Source organism: Lampetra fluviatilis, chromosome 61 (genome assembly GCF_964198595.1).
Source record: "Lampetra fluviatilis chromosome 61, kcLamFluv1.1, whole genome shotgun sequence".
NCBI lineage: Eukaryota > Metazoa > Chordata > Hyperoartia > Petromyzontiformes > Petromyzontidae > Lampetra > Lampetra fluviatilis.
This window is the reverse complement of record NC_136335.1, coordinates 5712544-5740131: the sequence shown is the minus strand read 5'-3', so window position 1 is coordinate 5740131 and position 27588 is coordinate 5712544. Positions and strand designations below refer to the sequence as shown.

The 27588-nt window shown below is 54.8% G+C and overlaps 1 protein-coding gene and 1 non-coding gene across 2 annotated transcripts in view; both read right to left on the bottom strand.

Moving 5' to 3' along the window:
• Positions 1–12597: 12597 nt before the first annotated feature.
• On the bottom strand, positions 12598–12702 carry LOC144951325 (U6 spliceosomal RNA). Its single transcript, XR_013640472.1, has one exon. It is a non-coding gene; the product is annotated as a U6 spliceosomal RNA (small nuclear RNA).
• Positions 12703–21479: 8777 nt separating this feature from the next.
• The window catches only part of LOC144951245 (uncharacterized), a 45035-nt gene continuing 38926 nt past the window's right edge, over positions 21480–27588 (bottom strand). The window contains exons 14-17 of the mRNA XM_078881395.1: positions 27386–27529; positions 26072–26974; positions 23197–25343; positions 21480–21536 (exon numbers count right to left, since the gene is read on the bottom strand). Of these exons, the coding sequence (XP_078737521.1) occupies positions 21480–21536; positions 23197–25343; positions 26072–26974; positions 27386–27529 (3251 nt within the window). The remainder of the gene's footprint in view (positions 21537–23196; positions 25344–26071; positions 26975–27385; positions 27530–27588) is intronic.

Here is a 27588-nt window from a genome sequence, read left to right as displayed (position 1 = left end):
TTTTGCGTAGATTTCCGTCGCCTGAATAAGATCTCTGTGGCTGACGCGTATCCGCTCCCCAGGATGGACGAGTCCCTCGACGCATTGTCTGGTGCGCGATATTTTTCGACTCTTGATTTATTATCGGGATTCTGGCAGTTGCCACTCGACGAAGAGTCTAAACCTAAGACAGCATTTCGGACTCCAGGGGGCTTGTTCCAGTTTAACCGGTTACCCATGGGACTTCACTCCTCTCCAGCGACGTTTCAGCGTCTTATGGAGTTGGTTTTGTCGGGCTTGCAATGGGAGACGTGCTTGATTTACCTTGACGATGTCATTGTTTTCAGTAGAACATTTGAGGAACACCCCCAGCGATTGAGAGGGGTGTTCTTGCGAATGCGATCGGCTAAATTGAAATTTAAACCGGCCAAATGCCACCTTTTTCGTAAGTCCGTTAGATACTTGGGTCACATTGTCGACTCTTCGGGGATCTCTACCGATCCCGCGAAGACGGACTGTGTCAGTTCATGGCCGACACCCACGTCAGTTGCAGACGTGCGCAGTTTCATCGGTTTTGCTTCGTATTACCGCCGATTCGTTGAGCACTTCGCCACTATTGCAAAACCCTTGCACGCTCTAACGGCGAAAGGTGTGAAGTTCCGATGGGGACTGGAGGAGGAGGCCGCGTTCTGCTCCCTCCGGGACGCCTTGGTGGGTGCCCCACCCTTGCGTTATCCGGATTTTGCGAGTCCCTTCTTGCTAGATACGGATGCTAGCAACACGGGCATTGGGGGGGTACTGTCCCAGGTCGTTGGGGGAGTCGAAAGGGTGGTCGCTTATGGTAGCAGGGTGTTGTCTCCAGCGGAGCAGCGCTACTGCGTCACCCGTCGTGAACTGCTCGCCATTGTATTTTTCGTACAACAGTTCAGACCGTATCTCTATGGTCATCACTTTACGGTCCGGACGGATCACGCGGCGCTACAGTATTCGTTGAGGGTCGCCCAACCCTCGGGCCAATTGTCACGGTGGTTGGAAGTCCTCCAAGACTATCAGTTCACGACCACGTACCGTAAGGGGTTGCGACACAAAAATGCCGATGCCCTGTCGCGATTGTTGCCTTGTCAGAAATGTGCGTGTCTATCGGGATCGGCGCGCTGTAAACCGCCGGTTGGGGAAGATAGGGGGGCATTGGTTGCGACCGCGGACACACCAATCGGGGATGTTCCCGCTACCTCTCAGGATCGGGACTCGCTGCTCTCACTGTCGCTGAGTGAGTGGGGCCGCCCCCAAATGGCGGACAGCTCCCTGCTAGCGTTGCGCCGCAGGGTGGGAGGTCCTAACGAGGACCAGGAGCGAACTGGCTCCTATGTACTTAAACAGGGCATGTTGATGAGATGGGACAGTTTGTCCCGGCGGCATGCACTGGTGGTGCCTTCTGCTGTGAGGGGGAAAGTGGTTTTGGCCGCGCACGAACGCCTCTTGCATTTGGGGGTAAACAAAACGCTTGCCCTGCTTCAGCGTGATTATTATTGGCCGGGAATGGGGGGCGACGTGGTAAATATTCTGAAGGGATGCGTTGAGTGCGCCAGGCGGAAACCACCGCCCGTGGCAGCTAATCCACCGCTGCAATCCATTCAAGTCTCGCGCACTAACGAGCTTGTTGCGCTCGATATTCTGGGGCCCTTTCCAGTCACGCCTAGGGGTAATAAGTACCTGTTGGTGGGAGTCGAATATTTTACCCGGTGGCCTATGGCGTGGCCACTCGCCAACCAGTCGGCGGCGGCTGTGACGGACGCCTTTGTCCAGGGCTACGTCCTGGACAAGGGGGCTCCCGAACGCCTGCTGACCGACCAAGGGAAAAAATTTTCAAGTAAATTGCTGCAAGAGGTGTGCGATCTGTTGGGCACTAAGAAGGTGCGTACTTCCCTGTACCACCCGCAGACGGACGGGATGGTGGAGAGACTCTACAAGACCTTGACTTCTATGCTGTGCCAGCGGGTGTGTGAGGCACATGTTGATTGGGACCTGCAGGTCCCGGGGGTCCTCGCCGCGTATAGAATGGCCCCCCATGCAGCCACGGGGTTTTCCCCATTCTATCTGATGTACGGTCGGGAAGCCGACCCGCCAATGGAAACGCAGCTTGGCCTGTCCGCACCACGACCTAATTCTAAATTGGCAGAACATATTAAATTTAATATTCATAAGCTGACAGAGGCAAGGGAAGCCGCACGGCTTAATTCGCGGGCTCGCCAAATTGCTAACGAGCGGTTGCGTGCACGAAAGGTGTCCGTGCACGACTGGAGACCGGGTGACAGGGCCTGGCTGCATTGCCCTCAGGCGCCTTGGGCTACGTTGCCTAAGTTGTTGAAGCCATGGCGGGGACCCGTGGAGGTCGTGCGTGTTGCACGCCCCCAGTGCGTTCAGATAAAATGGGGAAAGCGACGGTGGTACGTCCACCCCTCCCGACTGAAACCGTTCTCGCCTCCATATGGCCTCCCCTTGTGTCGTGAGGGCCGAGCATGTGACGTGACCGACGACCCAAAGGGGAAAATGTCCTTGCCTGATCCTCATATGCTTCCGCCTGATCTCCTCCCAGGTCTCTCGGAACTGACAGCTGCCGACCACCGACGGCCGGATCTTCGCGGCGGGGCCGGTCCTTTCAGGCCCGGCCCGCGCCGTCTAGAGCAACCGGAACCACCGGACGGTCGTCAGCGTCCCGTCCCATATGACGGACCGGCCAGACGGACTCGCGCCAAGGCGCGCTACTTTTCATGACCTACCATGTGAGGAGTCGAGGAAGTTGGAGCGCCTCGTCGCTGCGGTAGTCACGGGGACGCCGGGCGCGTTCATTTTCTGGAAATCACTTTTATTATGTTGTTCGTCGGGCTGTATATAGCTTTTTATAAGGTGTTGTGTGTTATTGTTGACTTTTCTTGTGTTAATTGTCAAATTGTACATAGGTTGCTGTTGTGTTGTTGTTGTGTTACGGGGCACACTGGGGGGGTGGGGGTTTTGTTGTGTTAACGGTGTGTGAGGTTGTTGGTTAGCAGCCGGGACGGCTGCGTGCTATGTGGGGGGGGGTGATGTAGTGGCGATACGCGCTGGGGTAGCGATCAGGTGTCAGCGCGGGATCGTGTGTTGTGTGGTGCTGATTGGCTGGGTGCCGGTGACGCGCTGGTGTGGGAGTGATCGGGTGGCAGCGCGGCGTGATTGGGTGATGAGTGGAAACACGCGCTGGGGGAAAGCGGATCGTAGAGATAGCGCGTCGTGATTGGTTCACTAAGGAGCGATGCTCGCATCGAGGTCCGCATCCGCTCCGTCTCCCGGGAGGAGGGACTATATAAGGTGATGCGCACAGGCGCACGGGGAGAGTGTAACCAGCGAAGACTGAAGACGGAGAGGAAGAGACAGGGCCCTGCGGTACCCAGTCCCGCTGTCCTGTGAGGACCCGGACTCGGTGTAACCCAGAGGCGGAGTGTAGGGGGAGCATGCAGTGTCAGCATGCAGAGTGTGTAGCCAGAGAGCTAGAGTCTACACGAGACGAGTGATGTGTGTAGCCAGAGAGCTAGAGTCTACACGAGACGAGTGACGTGTGTAGCCAGAGAGCTAGAGTCTACACGAGGCGAGTGGAGTGTGTAGCCAGAGGCATAGGGTCTACACGAGACGAGTGATGTGTGTAGCCAGAGGCCTAGAGTCTACACGAGTTAAGTACAGAGTGTAGCCAGAGAGAGAGAGTCTACACGAGTTAAGTAAAGTGGGTCGTCGGAAGAATAGAGACCACACGTTGTATTGTGACAAGTCAAGATTTAATAAAAAGTGTGTTACCCGTCAAAAAGTTTCCTGCCGTCATTTCCGATACTTCACATGTCTGCATGTGTGTGTGCGTTTGAGTGTGATATTCGCTGCGAAGGAGCGGTGGCGCAGTGGTTATCGCACTTCGCTACGAACCCGGCGACCACGTGTTCGATTCCCGCTCACGGCCAACACCGGCGACGATTATTTGAACGGGTCCAGGGGCCTCCCCTAGGTCGCCTCCGCCTCAAATGAGCACCCGGTGCGGTGTGTAGTAAACATCGCCGCGGGGGAGACAAAGGCGGCCCGGCATGGTGTTGGCCACCCACCCCCTCGTTTTGCCGTGCCGGCCTTCACAGGTGCTACTCGCTAACAGCACTTGCCCCAACAGTATGTTAAAGGCTACACGGGGGACCTTTGTCTTTGATATTCACTTCATCGATGCGTACGGTATGATTGTTGTTAACCCTCAGAGGCCTGACACCGTGCGGTTTTTAACGCATCCATTGCTCAAACATTCCACTCCAATCGGTTGTCGCTTCCTGTTTTCTCGCAGGGGCTGCTAACGGACAGCGAAAACCGGCTCACTCCTGATGTTGAGGAGTGGAGTGCTGACGTCAGGTCACACTCGCCTCGGGGCAGAGGTCGCAACCGGGTACCCGATACCCGTACCCTACCCGGCTACCCGTACACGGCCGGGTACGGGTAGCCGTTTGCGACCCTGGTGCGGCCGGGTACGGGTAGGCCGTGAGTCACTGGTGAGTCACCGTTTGTCACCCATTTCCCAACGTCTTGTCTCTTCTCACAATTCAAGTTCCTAGAATCAACCCACCCGCGCCTGCAACATGGCTTCATGCCAGAGGTCGCAATCGGGTACCCGATACCCGTACCCGGCCAGGTACGGGTAGCCAGGTATCGGGTAGGGTACGGGCACCCGTTTGCGACCCTGGTGCGGCCGGGTACGGGTAAGGAATCAAAACCCGTTTGCGACCTCTACCTCGGGGGGAATGCCGTCAAGGAAAAGTGACGTCATGCCCCCCCGGGGTATTTTAGGGGAGACCCGTGACGTGGACGGGGTCTTCGCCGTGAGCCAGAGGAGTGAGTGTTAGGGGAGTAGGGGGCTCCGGGATAGAGGGTAGAGAGCCAGGCTAAAGGGGGCTGCTTTACCCGGCTGGCAGAGTTGGCTGAACCCTCGGTTAGTGCTGTGGGAAGAGCCCGATAGCCTGGTAGGGTGTAGGGAACTCCCAGTACCCTTCCCCTGGGGAGATTAGTTAATAACTCTGTGTTAATCCCTTCCCCCGAGTTAGGCGCGAGCCCTTAAATAAAGAGTTGTCGTCAGCCCCTACACGACTGGCGTCAGCGTCGTTCTTACCACACAAAACTTTCATAACAAAGAAACCCGCTCCGTTTTAACGCGGAACCCGCTCCGTTATAACGCAGAACCCGCTCCGTGTTCCACGTTGCAGCGAGCACGCGTCCACACCACCCTGCCTCGACCACTGACCCATCGTGCGAAACCGGTTCAAAACCGATAGCCGCTTAAAGGGGGGAACCGGTTTTCACTGTCCGATTGGAATGGAACGTTCGAGCGTACGGATGGGGCTGACGCTCGCACGCGCCCGTACGCATCGATGAAGTGAATATCAAAGACAAAGGTCCCCCGTGTAGCCTTTAACAGACTGTTGCGTAAAGTGCTGTTAGCGAGCACCTATGAAGGCTGGCACGGCACACGAGGGGGTGGGTGGCCAGCACCACGCGCAGCCGCCTTTGTCTCCCTAGTGGCGATGTTTACACATCGCACCAGGTACTCGATTCAGGCTGAGTCGACCTAGGGGACGCCCAGGACTGTTTCAGATATTCGTCACTGGTGTTGGCCGCGAGCGGGAATCAAACTTAGGCCGCCGGGTTCGTAGCGCAGCGCGCTAACCACTACACTACCGCTCCCCATAAGTGATACATACACAGTGACACACAACAACAACCGCCATTTGCAACTAAGTGGCGGTGACGTCACCACGACGCTTGTGCCAGGCCAAGTGCACCTTGAGGCCACGTGACGTGTCGAACGCCCACTGGCAAGAGGTCACGGGGCAGACCCAGGTGCCACGGGTCGACTGAGCGAGATGACCGAGATGACTGGCTGATGCACCACCTGTGCCCCCTACTGTGCCAACTTGCTGTGCTTTTGCCACCCGGCGCTCCGCTCGTTGTTGTGAGCGTCGCTCCTCCGCCCTCCGTTGTTGTTGGAGTGCGACTGCCTCCAACTACCCAGTAGCGTCCTTAACGAGCCTCCTCCACAGAGGCCGATCTTGACACCGCTGGTACCAATCATCGGCAAGTCCACTCAGCTCCACGTCCTCTCCATCTCTTTTCTAGCCCGTGCCGCGCCCATTCAGCCCACTCGATCCGTGACACACACACACCAACACACACACACACACGTACGCCCCCAGACATAATTAAATTCACAATCCGTCAAGCATTAGCATAGTACATTTTATTCTATTCTTCGGTGGGCTGTGCTAAATGGAGTTTTAAATCAATAAGATTATAAAGAGTAATTGTAAAAATAAATCATTGGTGTTCTGTGTTTAGCCCGCACACACTTTAATGCGCTTTGACGTGCCAATTGGTGCAGAGGATCCCCTTCTGTTGTGGTTTGTCACCGTGATTTGTTCATTTGTTTCCATCCGAACTGCGCTGAGCCTTGCACGGCCAACGGAGGGAGAAGAACGAGCGGCTTGGAGAGGTGGAGCGGCGAAATTGGCTCGTCCCATTAAGCTGCGCGGAGTTTACTTCATTACACGCTTTCTATGAACTCACTCTGTTGTTGTTGTCGTGTCCTCAAATCTTGTAACTCAATTTTAACCCACTTCCCAATGTGGAATCGACTGCAAACTTGGTATACTTATGTCATACTGATGGCAATACTATATTATATCATTAAACATAAAAGAAAAAAATATTTTTTTCCATTATTTGTACATGCTTTCTATTAACTCACTCTGTTGTTGTTGTTGTTTTCGTATCCTCAAATCTTGTAACTACATTTTTACTCACTTCCCAATGTGATATCGACTGCAAACTTGGTATACTGATGACAATGACATATTCTATCCTTTGGTTCTTTTCGGTTAAGTCACGTCTAAAAATAAAATAATAAATCAAAATAAAACAACACATTACGACGTTTCGATTGCAACACAAGCAATCATCATCAGGCATAAAAGAAATAGCAACAAAAATCTAACTAGAAAACTATAGACCGACATACAAGCAGACAGACATCACAACGACACACATAGAGAGGAGTATACAGGCACACGAAAATTAAATAACCATGTAAAATATTGAAATGTGATGTTATACAACACAGAGAGTCGGTTAACACACAATTAACGCATGGCCTGGTTGACTACGTGTTTCAAAATTTGCTAAGTTAGAATTTTAAGTGTGAGCAACAAATATCTAACTAGAAAACTATAGACAGACATACAAGCAGACAGACATCACAACGGTACACAGAGAGAGGACACAAATCGGCTGTGAGCAACAAAAATCTAACTAGAAAACTATAGACCGACATACAAGCAGACAGACATCACAACGACACACATAGAGAGGAGTATACAGGCACACGAAAATTAAATAACCATGTAAAATATTGAAATGTGATGTTATACAACACAGAGAGTCGGTTAACACACAATTAACGCATGGCCTGGTTGACTACGTGTTTCAAAATTTGCTAAGTTAGAATTTTAAGTGTGAGCAACAAATATCTAACTAGAAAACTATAGACAGACATACAAGCAGACAGACATCACAACGTACACAGAGAGAGGACACAAATCGGCTGTGTGAGCAACACAAATCTAACTAGAAAACTATAGACAGACATACAAGCAGACAGACATCACAACGGCACACAGAGAGAGGACACAAATCGGCACAAAGAGATGGTCGTTTCTGTGACGGTCCCTTAAATATAGAGAGGAGAAGGAGGGGACGGGGGGAGGGAGAGGGCGGGGAGATCAATGGGTGCACGCCAACGTACTCCTATTGTAAGTGAGATGATAGACGCGGCACGGGAGGCAAACCTGAAAATTAGGACAAACGCGGCACGGGAGGCAAGCCTGAAAATTAGGAGACAAGCACACGAAAATTAAATAACCTAGTAAATTATCGAAATGTGATGTAATACAACACAGAAAGTCGGTTAACACACAATTAACGCATAGCCTGGTTTATTACGTGTTTCAAAATTTGCTAAGTTAGAATTTTAAGTGTGAAATTTCAAGGAGAGGACACAGGCAGAGAGAACAAATAGCCAGAAAGAAAAAAGGATAAGTTTAAAACTTCCCCGTAGAAGTGGTTCAATCTTAATTTGGGAGCTTTCGTGACTGCAGAAATTATTCTTTGGTTCTTTTCGGTTATTTTATTTTTAGACGTGACTTAACCGAAAAGAACCAAAGAATAATTCCTGCAGTCACGAAAGCTCCCAAATTTACATATTCTATCATTAAAAATAAAATATAAAATATTCTTAAACATTATTTTTTATATGTTATGTTTGGGCTTGGGTCTAATTGTCCACGCTCAACTGACGTTGGCTGTAAATCACCACGGCCCCTTACGTTACGGCAAGCTTCGGGGCCACTTCCTCGAGTCGTGGAGTTCTGCCATTACGAGTACGGTACATTTCATTAAAGCGTGTTTTAAAAAAAGTAGTTTTTAAATATTACTTATTGAATTTTTTTTTGCCAGGTCTAAGGCCGGCCACGTACTGAGCTAGAGAGCGGCTCTTTAACTTTTTTTAGAAGTGACCTGGCCTCCACAAATGACAGCTCCAACTGAAAGTGTGCTTATGATTATTACTATCATCACGTGGGCATTGATAGTAGCGGCCAAATGCTTTGTGCGAGTGACATTGATTCTAAATGTGGTTGGGCAAGGGGGCAGGGGATAAAACTAGAGGACCCAGAGACATATCCACGCGTCCAGGGGGAGAGAAAACTCTAAATACACAGCAGGCGTCAGGGTCGGAATCGAATCCACGACCTCCTGCATACCAGGCGAGGTAGTTAACACCTCCTAGCCACCGTGATGATGATGAGCGAGAGAGACACGCAAACTCCAAATACACAGCAGGCGTCGTCAGGGTCGGAATCGAATCGACGACCTCCTGCATACCAGGCGAGGTAGTCAACATCTCCTAGCCACCGTGATGATGATGAGAGAGAGAGACACCGCAAACTCCAAATATACAGCAGCAGGCGTCAGGGTCGAGATCGAATCCACGACCTCTTGTACACCAGGCGAGGGAGTTAACATCTCATAGCCACCGTGATGATGATAAGAGAGAGAGACACCGCAAACTCCAAATATACAGCAGCAGGCGTCGTCAGGGTCGGAATCGAACCCACGACCTCCTGTAGACAAGGCGAGGTAGTTAACATCTCCTAGCCACCGTGATGATGATCAGACAGAGAGAGACACCCAAACTCCAAATATACAGCAGGCGTCAGGGTCGAGATCGAAACCACGACCTCCTGCATACCAGGCGAGGTAGTAAACATCTCCTAGCCACCGTGATGATGAGAGAGAGAGACACGCAAACTCCAAATATACAGCAGGCAGGCGTCAGGGTCGGAATCGAATCCACGACCTCCTGCATACCAGGCGAGGTAGTTAACGTGCGGCGCGACAGACCAGGTAGCTTCCACACAGCGTTACGCAACCGATGAAAAGATAATGCCGCTCGACTTATTCGGAGTGAGACCTCTGCTGTCAAACCGGAGCCGGTCATGAGCACACTGCCCAGATATGGGAAACTCTCCACTCTCTCCACAACTGCCCTATCCCCACACCCACTCACACTCTGTGGAACAGGGGGGACATTCAGACTCCACACAGGGCACCCGAGTCGGGAATTGAACCCAGGCCTTCTTACTTTGAGGCGCTAAAGTCATCACTGCCCCACTGCTACCATCGTAATCTGCTAGAACTCACCATGATGCTGATGATCATCATGAGTGCATCCCTGTCAACCCCTTATCAGTGCCCTAGCTTATCACAGACCAATTCAGACAGTAATTGGTCATAAATCTCAACGTTCATACAACAACGTCCCATCACAAGGAGTGAAACACAAACAAAGACACAATTTGTTTTATTTTGTTGCCCGCATTGAAAGGGCTGTGCGCCGTATGGACCTGAAAACTCAATATCCCTGCACAAGAATGCGGGGTAAACCGCGTGGGTTGACAGCTATTCGAGTGTAATGATGATGATGACTATGGACTTAATAACGATTACTAATTAACAGGCGTGATGACGACGGTCTCGGCGAACAATGCCCCGCATTACTAATGACGACGCCAGCGATGAGCGTGTCACGTGAAGTAACAACATCGCGTGAACCGATGACTCTCCAAGGTTGATGATGACAGAAAGAGTCACGGAGAGGGCCGTGCCAATGTTGACCTCTTCACGCCCCGTGTCCACCCCGTGTCGCTCTTCCTCCTCGCAGCGTCATCGATCGCTTGAGCTGGGCACCCCCCCCCCCGCATCTCCATCCAACCCTCCCACCCTACCCCTCGCCAATCGCCCCTCCCATCTTGATCCCCACTCCTATAGGAGCCCCCCCCCATCCCTCCCTGCCTACTTCCCCTTTTAATTGTCCATCCAATTTCTTCCCTTCCTCTCTCCCCCGCTCTCTCACAATCTCTCCCTCCACGTCTCCCCCTCCCTCTCTTCCACGCCCCCCCTCTCCCTTTGCGTCTCTCTCCCTCCCTCCCTCGTCTCCCCCATCCTCCCATCCTCACTCTCCTCTCTCCCTCCCATCCTCACTCTCCTCTCTCCCTCCCATCCTCACTCCCCTCTCTCCCTCCTATCCTCACTTCCTCCCTCCCATCCTCCCTCCCTTTCTCTCTCCCATCCTCATTTCCCCCCCCCTCCCCAATAACTCCCACCCTCCCTCCCATCCTCGCCTCCTCTCTCCCTCCCTCTCCCCCTCCCTCTCTCCCTCCCATTCTCATTCCCCTCTCTCTCCCTCCCATCCTCACTACTCCTCCCATCCTCCCTCCCTGTCTCCCTCCCAACCTCACTCTCTCTCCCTCCCATCTTCCCTCCCTATATGAACATTTTATTGTGCTTGTGTCCAAAATCAGTATTAACATTGATTAATAAACATTGATTTGCGAGTTATTAAACATGAATTTAAGTCTAAAAGGTGTATGTCATATGTAAATAATGTCAAGGATGTAAAAACTATAATTGTACGTTGTTTCTTTCAATGTATGTTTTAAGTATTAAACCACGTCCTTATACAGCCTTTGAATACAACTATCTCATTTTGGTGCAAACTGCTGTACAGCAATAAAAGTATTCGTTTTAAAATAACGTATTGAAAAAATGGTAATTAGTGTTTAGCAATGAACATTCCTTAAACTAAAAAAATATAGCAATTCAAGATTTGTAGATGAATTTCATTTCAAAATAAATGTTAACACCATTAGCATAAACATCCAATAAACTACACAAGTGGCAACTGCAGCCTACTTTAATTGTATCTTACGGCATCGATGATGTGATACTGACTATGCATAGTGTGACACTGGTTGGATTGTTCCTGTCGGACAATTGATGTAGAGTTATGAAAGCAGTGATGTTTTTAGAGAAGCGATGCAATGCTCATTTATGGGCCAGCAGGAAGCTGAAGTCTGTGCCAACATCGCGCTCTGTGGGTTCCTTCGATCTGAAAAAATTAACCCGTAAAAACAAAGTTTTTCACTATAAACCCTTTATATGCGTGGCGGCTAGAGTCCTCTCGTCCTCTGGCTTGAAATGGCTGCCACCTATGGGTCAGATGAATGCCTGCCACCATTAAGCCATTGGTAATTAAATATAATTTATTTTTTCCTAAAAAGTGTAACATTTTGGAAAAAAAATGTTCACGAAAATACATTGTCACGCACAACGAGTCTGTGTTCAAAATGTCAGCTCGATTGGATCACGGGAAGTGGGTTAAAAAACGACCGAAAGATTTGCACGGTCGTAAGCGCGCAAGCAAGCAAGCAAGCGAACTTAATATAAAGGATTTAAAAAGAGTCGTGCTTTAGTACAGCCGAGCAGTGTGGCTTTGTCACCCTCCACAAGCAACATGCAACCTTCACGCAAAGCCAGTACAGGTGGGGTGTCAGGCTCCTCATGATTTTCCCCCATGCGCTTGCTGTTGAGGTCAGTGTCCAGGTAGTGTGGGTTGATGTTGAAGGGCACCTCCCTCCCATCCTCCCTCCCTTTCTCTCTCCTATCCTCCCTCTCTCTTTTTTTACAGTGGAAACAAGAAGATGCTCAGTGTAGTCGGCACTTTGCTTCGTTCATAATTTCGTTGTTTTGTGCTTTGCTTTATGTAAACCCCCCCTCTCGCTATCGCTCACTCGCTCATTCTCTCGCTCACTCTTTTTTGGTTACGATCAGTAGAAACAAGAAGATGCTCGGTGTAGTCGGCACTTTGCTTCGTTCATCATTTCGTAATTTTTTTAAATTTGGTTTTATGACCCCCCCTCTCTCGCTCACTCTCTCGCTCTCTCTCGTTCTGCACGCAGCCCTTCTCGCAGTCAAACGGCCTCCAACGGGTAGCTGATAACTGCATGCAGAGCTCCCCATCATCTGCCACCGAGCACACGGTCTCCTCCATCGCCCACTGCTCCTTGAAGGCTGGCACGGCGTGGGTCAGCCGCGCATGGCGGAACTCCAGCCCACACCCTGGCTCCGACCACCTCCCTCCCATCCCTCCCTCTCTCTCCCTCCCATCCTCCCTCCCTCTTTTTTTTTCGCTTCACAAATTTGCGTGTCATCCTTGCGCAGGAGCCATGCTAATCTTCTCTGTATCGTTCCAATTTTAGTATCTGTACGGCTGGAGCCCTCCCATCCTCACTCCCTCTCACCATTCCTCCCTCCCTCTCTTTCCCTCCCAATATCTCCCACCCCTCCCTCCCTGCTTGGACCCCCACTCCGATATACCCCCTCTCCCCCACCAGCTCCCCCTCCTCTCTCTCTCCGGCACGCACATCAATAACCTCTTTCACTCCCCTCTCCTCTCCCCATTGATCCTCAATCCATTAGCAGCCATCTGAGAGTATCCCAGGCGCAGGTAACAGCCGCATCTTCCTCGTGTGCCGTGAGTCGGGGGGGGATGATGCACTCACAATACCACCCACTCCCCTCCCACGCTCACAGATAACGTGTCCATCATTATCATTATTAATATATGTACCATAGATGTTTAATGGGTTGTCTTTAATTAATGCAATAACAACAAACAAAAACTCCGTAAAAGCAAACGGAGATGTCTCGCTCACTTTGTTAACACGCTTTTATTATTTAACTCACTCTGTCTGTTGTATCCTCAAAGCCTTGTAACTCAATTTCAACCGTATTTCCAATGTCGTATCGACTGCAAACTTGGTATACTTATGTCATACTGACGACAATACTATATTCTATCAATAAAAATTGAAAAATATATATTTTTTAACATTTTACACGCTTTTATTTAACTCACTCCGTCTGTTGTCGTATCCTCAAATCTTGTAACTCAATTTCAACCGTCTTCCCAATGTCGTATCGACTGTAAACTTGGTATAGGTGTGTCATACTGATGGCAATACTATATTCTATCATTTAAAATAAAAATGTATATTTTTAAACAATCTTTTTTACGGGTATAATTGTCCACGCTCAACTGACGTTGGCTGTAAATCACCATGGCCCCTTACGCTATGGCAAGCTTCGGGGAGCCACTTCCTGGAGTCGTGGAGTTCTGCCATTACTCATTAAAGCGTGTTTTTTAAAAAAAAAAATTATTTTATTGTCGTGCTTGTTGCTTTCTTGTAGCCTCCACTCCCCCTACCTCGCACCCCCCCCCACTCACTACACCCGCTGTTGGCTTCACGACAACGCGGTTACATATTTTATCGCCCCCCTCCCCGATGGAACAACGGATGATGATGGGCTGAAGCCAAATTCCATGACCCATCATCCCTCCCCTCCATCCGGGGGGGGGGGGGATAAAATATGGAACCGATCCTCTTTGCTCTAATTCGCCGCGCTGAGATCCCGCACGGCTCTTTTACATTTCTGTTTTTAATGTCCTCCCTGACCTCGTGGTCTGAATCGTTTCTGTGCTGCCGATTAACGCGAGAACACCCCCACCCGCATCCACCCCCCGCCCCGCCCCCACCCGCCCCCACTCGACCCCCTCCATCCGACCCCCCCCCCACTCGTCCCCCCCACCCGCCCCGTCACCCCCCCACCCTACCCCCCCCAACTCGAACCACCTAATCGCCCCCAACCGAATCTCCCCACACCCGCCCCCCACCCGCCCCCCACCCCCCCCAACGGACTCCCCCCCCGCCCCCCACCCGCCCCCTACCCCCCACCCACCCCCCACCCGGCCCCACCCGACACCCCCGCCGACCCCCAAAGTCTACTGCTACTCCTCGACTGCTAATTGGTCTACGGAGGTGTTAGAGCGATTTTGTTCCGATGCAATGCACTCATTTTATTATTCCTTATTCTTCCTCTTCTCCAAATCGAATTGTTCAACTTCAGCGCAGATGGTCCGTGCGGCTCGCGCCGAGACCGCGGTGGCGTGACGATGGCGAGCGCCATTTGGTAGCGGTGGTGGTGGCGGTGGTGTTGGTGGCGGTGGTGGTAGTCGTGGTGATGGTGGTGGCGGTGGTTGTGGTGGTGGCAGTGATGGTGGTGGCGGTGGTGGTGATGGTGGCGGTGGTGATGGTGGTGGCAGTGGTGGTGGCAGTGGTGGTAGTGGCGGTGATGGTGGCGGTGGTAGTGGCGGTGATGGTGGCGGTGGTGGTGGTAGTGGCGGTGGTGGTGGTAGTGGCGGTGGTGGTGGTAGTGGCGGTGGTAGTGGCGGTGATGGTGGTGGTGGTAGTGGCGGTGATGGTGGCGGTGGTAGTGGCGGTGATGGTGGTGGTGGCAGCGGTAGTGGCTACCCTGCTGCACGTGGCGTGGCCGCGAGTGACCCAGCCTTGTGCAGGCTGCAGCATTTGCAGCCAGGGTTGGTGGATCAACGCACCCACACAGAAGTTGAAACTCCCATGCCGTGGTCTGCGATGTTTGCAGCAACAATAAAAAAGGTATTTATTTTATTAACAAGACGATGTCATCCATAATAGAGGTTTTTTTGGGGGGTTAGATCGCGTAAGTATATAAATGTGTCGTTAGAACCCGTCACCACCCGACACAGGCAACTAGTAAGGTTTCTCACGTAAACAGAACGGGGCCAATTCGTCACTAGTACAGCACACCGCAATCCAACCCAAAAAACAACTCTACGGATGATATTGGTCGCGAAAGCCTCCGTGTTAAGACGACACAATACTGGAGGAAGGGCCTTTGCTATTGATGCCCCCAGGGTCTGGAATGCAATTGCCAATAAACTGCAACTTGAATCACTACCTATGAGATCTTCACTCAAAACTGCTCTAGAGGAGTTTACACCCCTAGCTGCCACTGCTATTCAGCGGCCTGAAATCAAAAAATGTTTCGCTCCGGATGACCGCTGCAAAAAAATGATCGGTGTTTTGATTATAGTGTGCTGATCTTAAAGGTGCATTGAAAATTTTTGATACTCCGACTGATGCTCTTGCTGTTGTGGAGTGACTCATGCAGGGTTTGGTGGTACATGTTGTTTATGTCGTTTATTGTGAAAATCCGGTCACAGTTCCTATGATCACTGTTACATTGCTTTTATGGCATTATTTTGGTGATTTCGAAAAGTTTTTTGATTTGGCCATGTTTGTTTGTTGAAGTAGGGAGTTAGAATGATGGCTTTAATCTAAGTTGTCTTGTGGTTGTTGTTGTTTTATTTGCATCCCCCTGGGATTTTTTTCACACGGCTTCGGTGTACGGTGCTTTTATTCTGGAAGACTTTGCAGTTTTATCCTAGATTTTTCTGTTTGCGCATAGTCACTTTAAGATGTTTTCTTGTTCATGTTTTTGTTTTTTGTTTGTTGCGGTTGCACCTAATTCAAGAGCCAGATGGCTCACAGGGCTATACCTAATAAATGAACTTGAACTTGACATTAGGCTCGCAACCCAGAGGATGTGAAAGGGGGTGGGGGGGGGTATTGACACCAACGCACAATCCACACGTGACGGATTAACAGCGCGATGGAAACCTGCCTGCAACCGCACGCTTCAATGAACTCGACACCATCCCTGCTGGCGTCTGCCCAAGCTCTGACACCCCTTGTAGGGAGAAGGGGGGAAGGGAGGGGAGGAGAGTGCCTCAATTGCCCCCAATGAACGCTCTTAAGAATGCCCGCTGGAGGAGAGGTTCCTCAAGGGGTTCCACGTTTGGTGGTGAAGCATCCACCCTGCTCCTGACCTTGTCACTTCAACACCGCCTGAATCTTGAAATCTCCCCCCCACCATCACCCCCACCTACCCATATCAACCACCCCAACAACCCACCTGCCAACCCACCCACCCTCCCAACCCACCCACCCACCCACCACCCAACCCACCCACCCACAACCCCACCCAACCCACCCACCAACCCACCCACCAACCCCAGCCACCAACCCACCCACCCCACCCATCCCACCCATCCCACAAACCCACCCACCAACCCCACCAACCCCACCCACTACCCCTCCGTCCACACGGCATCAGGCGCCCTAAAATGAGTTCACGCCGTGACGAGCGAGCGAGAGGCGAGATCAGCCGGTCAGAGGTCAAGGCGTGGTCGTGTGGGGGGGGGGGGGTCGAAGAGACCCATATACTCACACAAAGACCCATAGACTCACACAGAAACCCATAGACTTACATAGAGACCCATAGACTCACACAGAGACCCACAGACTCAAACAGAGATCCATATACTCACACAAAGACCCATAGACTCACACAGAAACCCATAGACTTACATAGAGACCCATAGACTCACACAGAGACCCATAGACTCACACAGAGACCCATAGACTCACACAGAGACCCATCGACCCACACATAAACCGATAGACTTACACAGAGACCCATAGACTCACAGAGACCCACAGACTTGCATTGAGACTCATAGACTCACACACAGACCCATGGCGGCGGTGGTGGTGGTGGTCGTGGTGGCGGCGGCGGTGGTGGTGATCGTTGTGGTCGTGGTGGTCGTGGTGGCGATGCTGGTGGTGGTGGCGGTGGTGGTCGTGGTGGTGGTCATGGCGGTGGTGGTGGCGGTGGTGACGATGGTGGTGGCGGTGGTGGCGGCGGTGGTGGTGGTCGTGGTGGCGATGGTGGCGATGGTGGCGGTGGTGGTGGTCGTGGCAGTGGTGGTGGTGGCGGTGGTGGTGGTGGTCGTGGTGGCGATGGTGGTGGCGGCGGTGGTGGTGGTCGTGGTGGCGATGGTGGTGGCGGTGGTGGTCGTGACGGTGGTGGCGGTGGTGGCGGCGGTGGCTACGCTGCTGCTGCACGTGTCTGCCTGCAATGATCCAGCGTCGTTGAGGCAGCAGCAGCAAGGGGGTTGGTGGGTCACCGCACACGCACACACGCAAGTTGACGTGAAACTCTCTCCACGTGGCGCGTGGAGGAGAAGCCGTGCGCTGCCTCTGGCAGGAGGAGGAGGCAGAGCAAAGTGTGTTCGAATCTCCATCTGTTCCACCTTCACGTGAAGAACACGTGGGGTTGTGTTCTCCGCGTGATCCGGCGCATTGGGATCCTGGGATGAAATGCGCCTTACAAATGTAATAGAGATGGTGATTGCCTCGCAACAACGTGTACACAATCGTCAGTTGGGCCAATGAGAGATCGATACGTGTGGGACCGCAGAGCTTGGGCAATCGGCTCCTCACCACCACGTGGCTGCTGCTGCTGCTGCCTTCCCGCTCCTCGTCTGTGGTTCCTCCACATGTCGGTGATGTGCAGCGCGTCTTCCTCGAACGCTGGGGAGCCGGACAAGCCCCTCTCTGTACCAGCGTGGACGGCACCCTCGTGGTGTTCACCTTCTGAAGCGCTCGCTCGTCACCGTGGCGCTCACGATGACCACCACAACCACCCCCACCACAACCACCACCACCACCGCCACCACCACCACCACCACCACCCCCACCACCACCTGCACCACCCCCACCACCACCGTCCCCACCACCACCACCACCACCACCCCCGTCCCCACCACCACCCCCACCCCCAACACCCCCACCACCACCACCCCCACCAACACTGCCACCCCCACCACCACCACCACCACCGCCACCACCACCACCACCCCCACCACCACCACCACCACCCCCACCCCCACCACCCCCACCAACACTACCACCCCCCACCACAACCACCGCCTCCACCACCACAACCACCCCCACCACCACCACGTGACTTTTATTTCGTGTTGTGTGAGGTGCATTTATCGCCACAACGCGTGGATGGACAGTGTTTGTTATTTTTTGCTGGTGACTTTGTGTGTTTCGCATCGGAATCACCTCCAGTGCTGTTGCTGCTGGCGGCAATAAAAGTTGTTTGAAAGTCAAAAGTCTCTCTGAGTCGTCCTCTCTCTCTCTCTGAGTCGTCCTCTCTCTCTCTGAGTCGTCCTCTCTGAGTCGTCCTCTCTCTCTGAGTCGTCCTCCCTCTCTCTCTGAGTCTTCCTCTCTCTCTGAGTCATCCTCTCTGAGTCGTCGTCTCTCTCTGAGTCGTCCTCCCTCTATCTCTGAGTCTTCCTCTCTCTCTGAGTCTTCCTCTCTCTCTGAGTCGTCCTCTCTCTCTGAGTCGTCCTCTCTGAGTCGTCCTCTCTCTCTGAGTTGTCCTCCCTCTCTCTGAGTCGTCCTCCCTCTCTCTCTGAGTCGTCGTCTCTCTCTGAGTCGTCCTCCCTCTCTCTCTGTGTCTTCCTCTCTCTCTGAGTCTTCCTCTCTCTCTGAGTCTTCCTCTCTCTCTGAGTCGTCCTCTCTCTCTGAGTCGTCCTCTCTGAGTCGTCCTCTCTCTCTGAGTTGTCCTCCCTCTCTCTGAGTCGTCCTCCCTCTCTCTCTGAGTCGTCCTCTCTCTCTGAGTCGTCCTCCCTCTCTCTCTGAGTCTTCCTCTCTCTGAGTCGTCCTCTCTCTCTGAGTCGTCCTCTCTCTGAGTCGTCCTCCCTCTCTCTCTGAGTCGTCCTCCCTCTCTCTTTGAGTCGTCCTCCCTCTCTCTTTGAGTCGTCCTCTCTCTGAGTCGTCCTCTCTCTCTCTCCGGCGAGGTGACGAGCGAGATGCAAAACTATTTTTCCAATATGATATCCGTTTATTAACTCTTCACACAAATATACATGGCACATCCGAATCAATCATCCTCACACTACTCACTCCTTTTCAGCCCCCCCCCCCCCACACAATATAAACAGATCAAAGTCTCAAAAGAAGTCACCACGCACACGCCAGCGTAACAAGACGCCTCTTTTCGATTTCATATATCGGCTAACACACCTCAGTTGGATTAACGTCACTTTAAAAACTACCCGGGTGCGATAATGGAGCCGTCCGAAAATAAAAATGAAATTGACTTTTTAATGAAATTCTGGCTACATAGATGGCGGGGGTGGGTGGGGGGGTGGTGGGGGGGTGGTCGGTGGGTAGTGGGTGGGGGGGTGTGGGTGGGTGGTGGGTGGGGGGGGTGTGGGGGGTGGGTGGGGGGATGGTGGGTGGGTGGTGGGTGGGGGGGTGTGGGGGGGTGGGTGGGGGGGATGGTGGGTGGGTGGTGGATGGGGGAGTGGTGGGTGGGTGGGGGAGTGTGGGGGGTGTGTGGGGGAGTGGGGGGGGCTGGGGGGTGTGGGGGGGGTCCCCACGGAGTCCATCACGAACGGACAGCCAGGTGATTGCTCCTGTGGACACGTTCAGTGGGAACTATTAAACACATTTTTTTGTATTTCATTGTACCACGTGTGAGCCCCTCCCGCCCCCCCCCCCCCCCCACTGTGTTTCGCTGCTCTTTTTCAGCAGCCCTGCCTTGGCCATCACCAAGGATAGCTCAACGAAGTGGCGGCTGATCTTCATCATCATCATAATCATCAATCATCGTCGTCGTCGTCACCACCAACATCGTCGCCGTGCGTGAGACATTTACAGCAGCAGACAAATAATCCAGACCCGCGCGATGTCCATCGGAAACGTGGAGGGGGGGAAACTCGGAGGATGAGGAGTGGGGGAAGGAGGGAGGAGGAGGGAGGAGGAGGGAGGAGGGAGGAGGAGGGAGGAGGGAGGGAGGAGGGAGGGAGGGAGGGAAGAGGAGGGAGGAGGAGGGAGGAGGAGGGAGAGGCAGGAGGAGGGAGGAGGAGGGAGGAGGAGGGAGGAGGGAGGGAGGGAAGAGGAGGGGGGAGCAGGGAGGAGGAGGGAGGGAGGGAGGAGGAAGAAGCAGGAGGAAGGAGGAGGCCATATTGTGGCTCGCCGGGAGGTAGTGCAGCGAGAGTGTGGCCCAATTTCCATCTGTCATATCTGGCACGCTCGTGCGCGCGTGGGGGGGGGGGGTTCCTCCGGGCGCCCCGGTTTCCTTTCGCGCGCTAAGAAACGCTCATCAGCTGGGCCGAGAAACACCTTCATGCACAGAGGACCGCAGAGCTTGGTGGGCAATCATTGGCAGCGCTGGTTCCTTGCTATAGCGTGGCTGCTGCTGCCGTTGTGGTGAATGAATTAGGTCAACTAGTAACGCAGCGAGAGAGAGAGGGAGAGAGAGCGAGGGGACGACTCAGAGAGAGAGAGGACGACTCAGAGAGAGAGAGGATGACTCAGAGAGATAGAGAGGACGACTCAGAGAGAGAGGACGACTCAGAGAGAGAGAGGACGACTCAGAGAGAGAGGACGACTCAGAGATAGAGAGGACGACTCAGAGAGAGAAAGGACGACTCAGAGAGAGAGGACGACTCAAAGAGAGAGAGGGGACGACTCAGAGAGAGATAGAGAGGACGACTCAGAAAGAGAGAGGACGACTCAGAGAGAGAGAGGGGACGACTCAGAGAGAGAGGGGACGACTCAGAGAGAGAGGACGATTCAGAGAGAGAGAGAAAGGACAACTCAGAGAGAGAGAGGACGACTCAGAAAGAGAGAGGACGACTCAGAGAGAGAGGACGACTCAGAGAGAGAGAGGACGACTCAGAGAGAGAGAAAGGACGACTCAGAGAGAGAGAGAGGACGACTCAGAGAGAGAGAGGACGACTCAGAGAGAGAGAGGACGACTCAGAGAGAGAGGACGACTCAGAGAGAGAGAGGACGACTCAGAGAGAGAGAGAACGACGCTGAGAGAAAGAGAGAAGACAACTCAGAGAAAGAGTGAGGACGACTCAGAGAGAGAGAGAGGACGACTCAGAGAGAGAGAGGACGACTCAGAGAGAGAGCGGACGACTCAGAGAGGGAGGACGACTCAACGATCGCCCACCAAGCTCTGCGGTCCTCTACGTATCAAGGTGCCACTGGCCCAACTAATAAACGTGGGATGAAACGGGAGCGCACGGCGAACGATCCACGCGTGCGAGGGAGAAACGCGCTATCCCCTGTACAAGACGGAACGGGTGGTGGAGCCCCCGTGTCTTGCATGTGCCGCCTCCGCCTGGCGCGCCACGGTACGGGCTCACACTCGACACCCATGGTACGGGCTCACACTCCACACCCACGGTACGGGCTCACACTCCACACCCATGGTACGGGCTCACACTCGACACCCATGGTGCGGGCTCACATTCCACGCCCGCGGTACGGGCTCACACTCGACACCCACGGTACGGGCTCACACTCCACACCCACGGTACGGGCTCACATTCCACGCCCGCGGTACGGGCTCACACAGGACATCGTTTGCTTGCATCGAAACACAAACGCCCGGATAACGACGGGGAGATGGAGCGCCCGCGAGGCCGTACCCTGCGACCAAAGCCCTCGCCGGTCGCTGAACCTCATCGGCAACATCGGGGGAATCGCAACGAATTCCCGAAGCGAATCAGAAGCTGGGAGAGTTTCAAAAAAGCAAAACAATGAGCGGAAAGGAGATGAGGTTCGTAACAACTTGAGCTCGCTGATCAGAGAATTGATGCTTCTTGAATTTCTGCTTCACCCTTTAAAATCTTAAATCAAGGTTTAAAAAAAAGATGACATATTATTTATTCTTATTATTATTATATATATTTTTTTCTAAATGAAATACAATTAAAAGTGTGTGAGTGCGTGTGTCGGGGCGTGTGTGTGTGTCGGGTGTGTGCGTGTGTCTGTCAGTGTGTGTGTCGGTGTGTGTCAGTGTGTGTGTCAGTGTGTGTGTCAGTGTGTGTGTCAGTGTATGTGTGTCGTGGGGAGCGGTAGTGTAGCGGTTAGCGTGCTGCGCTATGAACCTGGCGACCCGGGTTCGATTCCCGCTCACGGCTAACACCAGTGACGATTATCTGAACCGGTCCTGGGCCTCCCCTAGGTCGACTCAGCCTTAAATGAGTACCTGGTGCGGTGTGTAAACATCGCCACTGGGGAGACAAAGGCGGCTGAGCGTGGTACTGGCCACCCACCCCCTCGTGTGCCGTTCCGGCCTTCGTAGGTGCTCGCTAACAACACTTGCACCAACAGTCTGTTAAGTCTACACGGGGGATCTTCGTCTTTGTTTCGTGTGTAGGGGAACGGTTAGCACGGTGAGTAGTGAGTGAGTGGGTGAGCTTCGCATGGAAATGAATGAATATGTGAGTAGTGAATGAGTGAGTGGGTGCGTGAATGAGTGAGTTATTGAGTTGCTTGGAATTAAATGAACGGGGGAGTAGTGAGTAGGTGAATGAGTGAATGAGTGAGTGAGTGAGTGAGTGAATGAGTAGCTGGGTGAATGAGTGAGTGAGTGAATGAATGAATGAATGGGCGAGTGAGTTATTGAGTCATTTGGAAATAAATGAATGAACAGGTGAGTAGTGTGTGAATGAATGATTGAGTGAGTGGGTGAATGAATGAGTGATTGGGTAAGTTAATGAGTCGCTAGTAAATGAATGAACGGGTGAGTATTGAGTGAGTGAGTTATTGAGTCGCTTGGAAATGAATGAACGGGTGAATAGTGGGTGGGTGGCCTCGAAGTGCAGCAAGCTTGGCACAAGCACCGTGGTGACGTCGCCTCCGCTTAGTGACGAATGGCACCAGCTGCTGGTGCTGCAGCAGCTGGTGCTGGTGGTGGCGTCGTTGTTGAGTGAGCGAGCGGATCGCCCCGGTTCCTTTTGGGGACGACGCCGTTGCGAACCGAGGACGACCCCGAGATGCGGCCGCTCGCGACGGAGTTCCTCCTCCGTGAGCCACGAGCCGGGGACTTGCCCCTGGCGCGCACGTCATCGTTGCTGTCGCTTGAGCCGCCGCTGCTGCTGCTGTCGCTGCTGCTGCCGCTGCTGCTGCTGATGGTTCCTTGGCGAGAGCGTCTCCCCGATTCGTTGGGAGGAACCGGAGGACGAGGCGAAGTTCTGTCCGCAGCGTTGCTCAGCGGACGACCCAGGTCTCCCTCCCCCGATCGCTCTTCGTCGTCCTTGGCCGCCTCCTCGCTGCCATTTTCCACTCCGCGGATCTCCTTTCTGACGGAGCCACGCAAACCTGCATCGTCAACAGGTAGATGCGGAGATCTGTCCGCAGCATTGCTCAGCGGACGACCCAGGTCTCCCTCCTCCGATCGCTCTTCGTCGTCCTTGGCCGCCTCCTTGCTGCCATCTTCCACTCCACGGATCTCCTTTTCGACGGAGCCACTCAACAATGCGTCGTCAACAGGGCGAAGCAGAGTTCTGTCCGCAGCATTGCTCAGCGGACGACCCAGGTCTACCTCTTCTGATCGCTCTTCGCCGTCCTTGGCCGCCTCCTTGTTGCCATCTTCCACTCCGCGGATCTCCTTTCTGACGGAGCCACCCAAACCTGCATTGTCAACAGGTAGAGGCGGAGTTCTGTCTGCACCGTTGCTCAGCGGACGACCCAGGTCTCCCTCCCCCGATCGCTCTTCGTCGTCCTTGGACGCCTCCTCGCCGCCATCTTCCACTCCGCGGATCTCCTTTTTGACAGAGCCACTCAACAATGCGTCGTCAACAGGACGAAGCAGAGTTCTGTCCGCACCGTTGCTCAGCGGTCGTCCCAGGTCTCCCTCTTCTGATCGCTCTTCATCGTCCTTGGCTGCCTCCTTGCTGCCATCTTCCACTCCACGGATCTCCTTTTCGACGGAGCCACTCAACAATATGTCATCAACAGGGTGAGGCGGAGTTCTGTCCACAGCATTGCTCTGTGGTTGACCCAGTTCTCCCTCTTCTGATTGCTCTTCCTCTTTCTTGGCCACCTCCTTGCTGGCATCTTCCACTCCGCGGATCTCCTTTCTGACAGAGCCACTCAACAATGCGTTGTCAACAGGGCGAGGTGGAGATCTGTCCGCAGCACTGCTCAGTGGTTTTTCCAGGTCTCCCTCCTCCGATCGCTCTTTCTCTTTGCTGGCAGCCTCGTCGTTCGTTCCGCCAAGCCTGGGGATATCCTCCTTCTCATCACGCACCTCGTCACCCGCTACTGCTCTGGGCGTCCCGGCTCTGCCGCTGGGTCTGCCGAGGATATCGAAGCGCCGGATGCGGCCGCCCGTGGCCGACCCCTGTCTGCTCGAGCCCGAGGCCTCGCCAGCCGCCGTCGCGCCTCCTCCGCCGCCCTCTACGGCCTCCGACCGGGAGGGAGACGCGCCGCTCCCCATCTCCTTCGGGTCGTGCTCGGCCGCGTCCGGCGCTCTGCCGCCCGTCCCGCTGGCGTCGTGGTCCCGGCGGCTGCGCCCCTCAGCCTGGACGTCAGCGTCGAGGCTCTTCCTGCTCCTGGTGCTGTTCCTGCTCCTGGTGCTGTTCCTGCTCCTGGTGCTGCTGCTTCTGTGGCTCGCTTCCCCCGACCGGCGTACACTTGGCGTGGGCCTCCCAACGGTCCCCTCCACCCCACCGTCCTGCGAGACGCCGCCGCTGCCGCCGCTGCCGTCGTCGCGCTCACCGGGGCCTCCGTCGTCCGGGAGATCTGACGCCGGCTTTTCTATCATCGTCTTCCCCACGCTGCCGCCGGTCCCATTGGCACCGCTCAAACGACCCGACGCTTCGGCCGGGACGTCCGTCTGGAGGTTGCCACCGCCGCCGCCACCGCCGTCAACGCCACCTCCGCTGCCGCTTCCGCTTCCGCGACTTGGTGCGGGGGTATCGACGCCCGGCGCGCCGCTCCTCGTCGTCTGCCCTATCGGCTCGACCTCCGCCGCGTCCAACTCCCCGCTGGCGCGGCTGGGCCCTTCGGCCTCGAGGGCCACAAGCGAGCCGCTTCCCACGACGCTTTGGACGCTTCGGACGCTTCTGTGGCCGTCGCTCGCACGGCTCGCGGCCTCCGACCGGGATCCACTCGGCGTGGCGCCGACGCCGGCCGTCCCGACGGTCCTCTCGAAGGCGCCGCCGTCTGCCGAGCTCTTGCTGCGGCTGCTGTTCTTCCCGTCGCCTTCATCATCATCATCGTCACCTCCGCCGCCGCCGTCGTCACCACCGGTGCGGTTCGCAGGGTGAGAAGCCGCGTCCGTGGCCACAGCTGCAGCCGCCTCGTCTACCGGTTCCCCTGGGAGAGGGAACAACGGTGAGTTTCGGACGCTTGCGATGGACAAGCGGAGCGGAGCGGCAGCTCGCCCCCCCCACTCCCCCCCTACCCCGCCACCCCGCCCCCCACCAGAGCCAAGCATCAAAATCGAACCCAGGTCGGAAGGAGAAATGCCCGGTTGCGCTCGCAGCTGCGCTGCCACTCCATGCCGACGTGGCTACCACCGGTGACGGTTAAGTGAACCGATCCCGGGCTTCCCCTAGGTCGACTCAGCCTCAAATAAGTACTGGTGTGGTGTGTAAACATCGTCACTGCGGGAGACAAAGGCAGCCAGGCGCTGGCCACCCACGCCCTCGTGCGCCGTGCCGGCCTTCATAGGTGCTCGCTAACAGCACTTTGCCCGAACAGTCTGCTAAGGCAATACGCTGGATCTTTGTCATGGTGGTGGTGGTGGTGGCAGTTCGCGCTTCGCAACATAAAAGAGGCCTGGGTTTGATTCCCTGCCTCTGGCGCCTCTCTGTGTGGAGTTTGTGTGTTCTCCCCCTGCTTTACAGAGTGAGTGTAAGCGTGTGGGAGTGCGACCCTTCATAGGTGCTACACGCTAATGCCACTTACCCCGACAACCTGTCGAAGGCTATCCACGGAGGGAGGGGGGGAGGGGACCTTTGTCTTTGTGCTGTATTATATTGCACGATTCAACCGAGGAGATCAACTTTGAAGGCCTCGGCTACCGTCGTCCAGTCACTCACCTATCAGAGACCTGGATCGCAGAAGCCTCCGGTAGGCCCCGAGTAAACTGTCCCTCTCCCAGTCACTGTCTCTCCTGGTCCCTCCACCCGAGCTCGCTCCGCCGCTCCGATGACTGTGAAGTGCGCCATCCTCTTCCTCTTTCTTCCCCTCCATGTCCTCCGCCTCCTCCTTCTCACCATCGTCGCGCCCTGGCAGGCAGGCCCCTCCGTCCGCCACGTCTCCTCCGCCGACGCTCTTCCTCGCCTCCCCCTCCTCATCCTCCTCATCACCGCGCGGCCCCAACCCCTGCGGTTGCGGCATCACGGCAACGACGGCGTTGGCGGTGACCGCGGCGCTGGCGGCGGCGGTGGTGCCCGGCGAGTGACCGGAGAGGAGCGCCGCGAGGCCACGGCTCCCGGCGTCGCTCTCCGAGCCCGAATCATCGCCCAGCACCGCGAGCGACAATGACGACGACGTCGACACAAAGAGCCGGCTGAGCCCCGGTGAGCTTCCCGTGGTCTCCGAGCCCGAGAGTGACACGTCGTCGCTCACGTCCGTCGGGTCGGAGGTCGACCGCTCCTCATCTTGGGCGTTGTCTCCTGCTCCTGGCGCTCCCGACGGAGCGGCGTCTACCTCCTCCTGACGCTCCACCACCGTCACCACGGCGGCGTCTACCTCCTCCTCGTCGCACCCAGGAGACGCAATCCCGGCAGGCGACCTCACACTCGCGGTGCGGCTGCTGCCGCTGCTGCTCTGGCGACGGCGGCGGTGGTCCAGAGCCGGGGAGGATCGCGAGAGCGGCCCGGACGGCCGGCAGGCAAGTTCCCCCGTGGGCGACGCGACGGCCGCAGGCGATACCGTCCCGGAGCGAGCGGCGGAAGCCACGGGAGGGTCGCCCGCGGCGGCGACCCAGCGGGGCGAATCTGGTCGCGAAACAAAAAAAAAGAGTCGTTATTAATCGCCGTACGGCCGATGTCTACACGGAACAATGGCTACGACGTCGCATTTCGGTGGTCAAGCCAGATGAGCGAGTCGGGAGCTGTGCATCGCTGTGATGTCTCCAAAGTATTTGTGCCGTTGCATTGTCACGCGTCGCACTCTCTGTTCCGGATGACCGCAGTCGCACACTGGAGACTTCAATCAATCTGTCGCATCGGGCATCTGCATCTGCTGCTGCCCTGCTTCGTGCAGGCAGATGCGGCTTACAGGGTGGACCACAAGGAGCTTCATGGAAGACCACACCCTAGGGATCGCCTGCGGACGCCACCGCCAGAGAACGACACTGGGGGCGATCTGCGTGTGACCCACCTACCCTCGCCGTCGGCGCCTGTTACCGGGGGGTTTGGGCAGGCGCGGGGTGGGAGCGGCGGTCGGGGTGGAGGAGCCGCTGCCGGACGAGGTGCTCGCCTCGGGGGAGGAGCGTCGGCGCGGCCGTGCCGACGCTTGCGCGATGATCGCCTTCAGCTCGCGCACTCGCTCTGCCGGGGGGGAGGGGCAGGGGGGAGAGGCAAGTGGGAGAAGCGAGCGGAGAGGGGGT